The sequence below is a fragment of the Coregonus lavaretus genome (genome assembly GCF_964263955.1).
Source record: "Coregonus lavaretus genome assembly, chromosome: 16".
Lineage (NCBI taxonomy): Eukaryota > Metazoa > Chordata > Actinopteri > Salmoniformes > Salmonidae > Coregonus > Coregonus lavaretus.
The window spans coordinates 22,267,891-22,274,765 of NC_140003.1; the positions used below are offsets into that span (position 1 = coordinate 22,267,891).

Below are 6,875 nucleotides of genomic sequence, written 5' to 3' on the forward strand. Positions count from 1 at the left end.
AGAGGAAGCGAGACACCCCACTCCCTGTTTTTTAAAGTTATTTTCTGGTTCAATGAAAGTCATTGAACTAAGTCAGTGTTTCCCTACTCCAGTCCTCAAGTACCCCCAACAGTATACATTTTTGTTATGGCCCGCGACAAGCACAGCTGATTCTACTTGACAAGTTGAATCATGTGTTTTTGTCCGGGGCTACAATAAAAATGTGTGCTGTTGGGGTACTCAAGAAACGGAGTTGGGAAACACTGAACTAAGTAGACCAGACCCAGCTGCAATTGCATTGGTGTCTATGGGAGACACACCCAGTTAAGAAGAACTGACCATTTTTTTTCAATGCTAAACGGCCGTAGTGAACTATCTTCTTTTATCCACTATCTTTGATAAAGGCTCATCATAGGAAGGAAGTGGTTGTTACCATGGTGCCACCATTAACCTATTCCTCAGCTAGCTCCTCAAACACACAGACCAGATCAGACCAGAGAGGAGACTAAAAAGAGAGGAGACTCGTGGTCCTCTGTAGCTCAGCTGGTAGAGCACGGCGCTTGTAACGCCAAGGTAGTGGGTTCGATCCCCGGGACCACCCATACACAAAAAAATGTATGCACGCATGACTGTAAGTCGCTTTGGATAAAAGCGTCTGCTAAATGGCATATTATTATTATTATTTATTATTATTATTATTATTATTATTATTATTATTATAAAAATACTTATATTAGAGAGGACAGGGAAGGAAGGAGGGACTGAGAGGGGCCACACCAGGAGGAGAGGATGGAATAGATGGAAGAAGGAGAGTGATAGATGATAAGGAAGGATGATCTTGGAGAGGGTGGGACAATTTATGGGGAGACCAAGGAGGGGGAAAGTCTGTCAGACTGTATTTGTTTCGGTGCATGTGTGTCCCTCTCCTGTTTTTGTTGTCCAAGTTGACACAGTCAGGAGAGGAAAGCCTCTCCCAAACCCAGATCAAACTCCATGTAGCACCCCTACCACCACACACACACAAACACGTCTCCCTGCATGTCACCACAGACAGACCACACATGTGTTCCAGCTGCTACTCAACTCAGTCACTCACACATATACTGTACACTAGACACACAATATGATTCTAATCTTATACCACCTTTATGCTATACTGTATGTGCTGTTAGAAGTGCTTTATGTATGGGTTTATGTGAATAATCGGCCAACCCGCCGACCCCACAACCACTGACCAAAAACAAAACGACTCAAGGGTAATAAATTATGAATAAACCACTGCGCTTTTTGTATATCTACAGTATCATGTGACATTTACTATATGTGAGGTTGTGGGATTCTGATATCTCCATGTGTGACTGCGTGTCCATTAGATCCACAGGTGGAATGGTGTGTGGGTGTGTTGTGCGTGCTTGTGTGTGTGTGCGTGTGTGTGTGTCCTGTGCTCCCTTACCTACTCAGCCCTTCTCACACCCGTGGGGACAGCATCACATTTCTCCATGACTGACCCTGCCCTGATGACGCTTGGCTGGCTCTCTGGCTCTCCTCTCTAGCAGTACAGTATCTGCTGCTCTGTTTAAACCTCCATGTGTTGAGCAGTAAGTGCGTCCCTCTGCTAATTTGGCAGGCCCTGCCCTTATGAATAATTTCTCTATTGTTTTTGCTAAATGTAATTCTGCTGCGTGCGTGCGGGTAGTGGGTACTGTGCCCGGGACCTCCGCGCTGACTGCACTGTGGATTGAGACCCCAAGAGTGCTGGACTAGAAAGGGAGCTGGCAACAAGCCCCCTTCTTTCTACACATAGACACAGACACAGACACACTTACACACACTGTTCTCTCTGCTGCCCCTCTCTGTCTCTTTATGTCGTTTCATTCGTAGGCTACACGTGCAAACACTTTTATAAACCTATTGGTTCCTCTGATGGGCTAATTGTCAGTTTGAGCAGCTGAGTTCAGCTCTTAGCTCAGTAAACCACAGCCAGCTTAATGGTATAATTACTGATAAGTGGAATGATTGCCACATACACACTTGAACATGCAACAAGGTCATATGCCAGCCCACCCTCACACACACAGAGAAACAAACCCCCCCAAAAACACACACACACACACACACACACACACAGATATATAGTACTTTCACATTATCTCAGTTACAGTACAAGTACTGTAAACAACACAGTATTCAAGCCACACACCTATGCAACAAAGACAGGCTCAATCACACACACACACACACACACACACACAGTGACTCATCCACTCCCCAGGCCTGGTGACACAGGAGAGAGAAAGAAGAAAAAACAGTGATTAACAGGAAAGATGAAGTCATGCAGAAAACCAACAGAAAACTGTATTTTCCGTCATTATATATTTATCTGTGTGTTAATGGTGTCTCCGGTGGCAACACGCTGTCCCAGGCAGCCCCAACACACACACAGACACACACAGCGAAACACACACAGTAAAACACACACACATACACTCCCCACCCCTGGTCTGCCCGTGGCCCCAGGAGGACCAGCCCTCATTAAGGCTTTAGCTGAATATTTAATGTAGTATAATTCTTTCATAGTTCTGCATCTCTGTAATTCGCCTTGATTTGCGTTTAAAAGGAAACTTTTTATTTAATGCAATGAACTCATAATGTTCCCTGGTCGCAATTGAAATAAAGAACAAAAGAAAGGAGAGAGAACAGTTTGAAAGAATATTGAATTATGCCATGAGAAGAACAACTTCTACCTCAGTCTACAGTACTTTGTGGATGGAGGGGCGAAAAGGAGGGATGGAGAGATGGAGGAGTGGAGGCTCAGTTGGCGGGATGGAGGGGTAGAGGGTACAGAAGGATGGAGAAATGTAGGGATTGGAGGGGTAGAGGGGTGAAATGATGGAGGGCTGATGGGTAGAGGGGACGGAGGGGATGGGGATGAACGGAGAGGAGGGGTTTCATGGCTTTAGCAGGATCGGGGTTGATTTGGAGTTGGAGTCATGTTTGCTTGGCACTGGCTCTCTTCATTAGTGTCCCTCTGCATTAGAGCGAGAGAGAGAGCACTGGATTAAGGAACCACTAGTCAGCCCAGTGTGTTCTGTGTTTGGCTCGGCTCTCTCACGCTGCCACAGAGCCCAGGCCAGCGATCAGGCCTCTCTGTGTGTGTGGATCCATCCAAGAGTCCCCATATTTGAAAGGAGTAGAGAAATGACTGCCTGGGGTCTGTCTATATGAGTATGTGTGTATTTGTGAGTGTGTGTTTGTTCCTGGTTGTGGTAAAGGGAAGTTGGGGGGGGGTGGTTGTGAGGAGTGTGTGGTCCACATTAGGTCAAAGGGGAGAGCTATTTTCATCCTGTCTTATCCCTCTCTTTCCACCGCTGTCACCATTCCTTCTCATTCCCTCGCTTTGTGTGGCTGCTGTTTGTTTCACACAGACATAAAAAAAGATAATAAACGTCAGAAAGCGGAAAAAAACTCCCAACCTACACTCTTCCTGTAAATCGCTACCCTCAAACAGCCCCCACAAGTGAAATCGGAGCAATTTAATGGTCTGGCCTGCCCTCAATATTATTTAAGTAATACCCTGTTATTATTGAAGAGGGAGAGAGAAAAGCGAATGACTATTATCTTTGTGGGTCCTTTAATTTTAATGCACCACAGATTTATAGTTTAGCATTCCAGAGCAGAGGCACAGTGACTGGGCGGGGGACCGGGGCCGTGGTGCCCCACCCTGGTCGTAAAGCCAGTGGGACAGCGGGATAGCAACGCGCCACAGAGCTCTGTGATATCTGCCTGGCTCTCTGACACTCCTCCTGCACCAAACAAGACAACAGGACAACAACACTCTAACCCCACTGACTCCCCTGACTCCCTTGGTCTGGCTTCGATCACCTCTCACCTTTACTTATCTTGACTCTGTCCCACCAGCACTCAAACTCCTTGACCTCTCCTTTGCCCAATTCTCTGCCCTCTCGTTCTTTCTTCTGCCCCTTTGCTTTCTTCTCTCTGTCCCCCTCACACCTCCTCCCTTCTGCCCTTCTTCTCTCCCTTCTGCCCCTCACTCTTCTTCTTTCCTCTCTTCCTCCAGTCTACCACCTATTCTTTAATGATGCCTCTTCCTCTATTGCCCCCTTCTCCCCCAGTGTTGTTAATGATCAGTGTGTTTGCGTAACACCAACCAAAAAGGAGACTAGACACAAGTCCCTCTCCCCCTCAGCTGTTTATCTGGTGAAACCGTGACGGTGGTAGAGCTGGCAGAGCAGGTGGTTGGAGTTTTACTACGAGCTAATCTTACATCCAGGTCATAGGTCAAAGGTCTACTACACAGGTGCTATAGTAGGAGTCTATCTGTGATGGTATTTTAGATATGAAGCTATGATTGGCTTTAACCTGGGTTCAGCCAATGAGCATCGCTGTTGAACTTAGCTCAGGCAATGGACATTGCTGTTGTTGAACTTTTTGTTAAATGACCTCTGACCACTGTAGAATGCCTACACTGTAGAGTGGTCCGTAGCTTTGATGAGGGGTCTCTGAGCCCCACTAATCAGCTGTACCTGCTTTCTCACCAGGCGCTGCACAGACAACCCCCACAACCCCTAAAGGACCACTCCCCGATGCACGAGGACCCCATGCCCCTCCAGGGTAACAACGAAGGGTCACAGAATGTTGAAGGAGTCAGTTCAGGAGTCGGTGGTGGCACAGTCATTAAGAAGCCTCGGTCGCGCACTAAGATCTCTCTAGAAGCCCTGGGCATCCTGCAGAGCTTCATCCAGGATGTGGGTCTCTACCCGGACCAAGACGCCATCCACACTCTGTCAGCCCAGCTGGACCTGCCCAAGCACACCATCATCAAGTTCTTCCAGAACCAGCGCTACCACGTCAAGCATCACGGCAGGCTGAAGGAGCTGGGGGAGGGGGCCGGTGGTGTGGATGTCAGCGAATACAGAGACGAGGAGCTCCTCTCCAGCTCAGAGGACCCTGAGTCCAGCGAAGATGGTCACGAGGAGATGTACCCCACTACGGAGAGGGAAAGAGGGGGGAGCAACCCAGCAGGGTCAGCCCCTGCCCTGGCCCCAGCCCAGCCTTCAGGGACCAGCATGGGGGCCATGGAGGAGGGCAAGGACAAGGGGCATTCTCATGGTCTGGGTGGGGGCCGAGCCAGCTCCCTGCCCCCTGGTAGCTCCTCATCCAGCCCCAGAGAGCAGGCTGACTTCCAGAGATAGAGACCCAGAGACCAGAGGAGACACAGAAAGAGAGCGAGACCGAGACAGACAGACATACAGAAGAAGGGAAGAGAACGGGAACTAAAGACTGGTAGAGGTGAAGAGGGGCATAGATGAGACAATGACAGACTCACTGATTCATGCACAAACATACACACACACACACATACACACACACACACACCCACACACCCACACACATATACTTACAGAAATACAGATGTATGGGGTCCCAAGGAGGCTTCATCAAAGAGTGATTTAAGTGAAAATACAATATGTTACCTCAGCAACATGAAGCAGGGAAATGCCATGAAACAGCTGTCATGTGTAACAGTTAGAATAGCCTGTTCACTAATGTTGAGCCACTAGACAGAGAGAAAAAAAACATATACACACACATCTCACCCCTGGCCACAAGAGGAACTTGCCACATCAACACCACTTTTGAATTGAGACAATCCCAAAACTCAGCTTCACCCAAGTGGGCGGGCTCTCATCTGCTTTGTCCAATGACTGCTCTCCCTAATGTCTCAACATCACCCACATACAGAACACTTGTCCTTATTTCGATCTTGGGTCAAGCCCCTAACTGACACTCATAGACTGAATACTGGGGGCCTGCTCAGACCTCTACTATCCCATGGTCCCTCAGCTCCATATGCAGACTCAAGAGCTACAGACATTTACATTTTAGTCATTTAGCAGACGCTCTTATCCAGAGCGACTTACAGTTAGTGAGTGCATACATTTTCATACTGGTCCCCCGTGGGAATCAAACCCACAACCCTGGCATTGCAAGCGCCATGCTCTACCAACTGAGCTACACAGGACAGTGACCAATACAAAAACTAGGAGGCTCATGGTGCTCACCCCCTTCCATAGACTTACACAGTAATTATGACAACTTCTGGAGGATCAGAGAATGAATCTAGTACTGAAAGCATAAGCTACAGCTAGCTACCACTGAAGTGCATACAATGTGGTGAGTAGTTGACTCAAAGAGACAGAAAGACAATAGTTGAGCAGCTCATCATTAGCTGGCTAAGGAGTTTTTAGGGCGGCTGTGGCTTTCCTTCACCTCCTCCCCCTTTCCACCCCTCCATGACAGGACTCCTCTAGTCTTTGGTCTTTGACAGTGGTGGCAGTTTGGGTGGGTGGGTGCATGGCGGATGGGTTTTGGGTGGAGGTAAGAACAGTGGTATGGGAGAATTCACCAATGATAAACAAATATGGTTTGTCAAAGTCCACAATTGAGCTTTATGGTATTTTTAAAGTTGGAATCTCCACTCCCAACCCACTCCTGTCGCCATCCCTCAATGGAGCAACCACACCCTACCTAACTCCCTACCCCTACATCCAATATGGATTATTCTCATCACTCTCCAGCACTTATCCCACACTAACGTAGTTTTTATGTCCACCACACTCTCTCCCTATCTCCCCCTGTCATGCCTCAGCCCAGTCTCCCTCTCTTTACTCCTTTGTGGGTACTTTGGTTTACAATTAGGTAAACCTATCGAGGTTTAGGCAGACATAAGAGAGACAGAGGACATGAGGATCCAGTGGTGTGAAATGACACTCAGGGCTACAGTTACTTTGGACTGTACCCCTGCCTACCCACCCTCGCCATATGTGGAGAGAAACAGGGAGTGACACAACAGAACGGAGATTCAGCAACCAAAC

The 6,875-nt window shown here is 47.9% G+C and overlaps 1 protein-coding gene across 1 annotated transcript in view; it reads left to right on the top strand.

Annotated features, from left to right (window-relative positions):
- Positions 1 to 5,192, top strand: part of LOC311144094 (DNA-binding protein SATB2-like) — a gene marked incomplete at its 3' end in the record, with an annotated part of 46,824 nt that extends 41,632 nt beyond the window's left edge. Inside the window, exon 12 of the mRNA XM_084180062.1 lies at positions 4,518 to 5,192. Within this exon, the coding sequence (XP_084036188.1) occupies positions 4,518 to 5,192 (675 nt within the window). The remainder of the gene's footprint in view (positions 1 to 4,517) is intronic.
- Between the last annotated feature and the right edge of the window lie 1,683 nt (positions 5,193 to 6,875).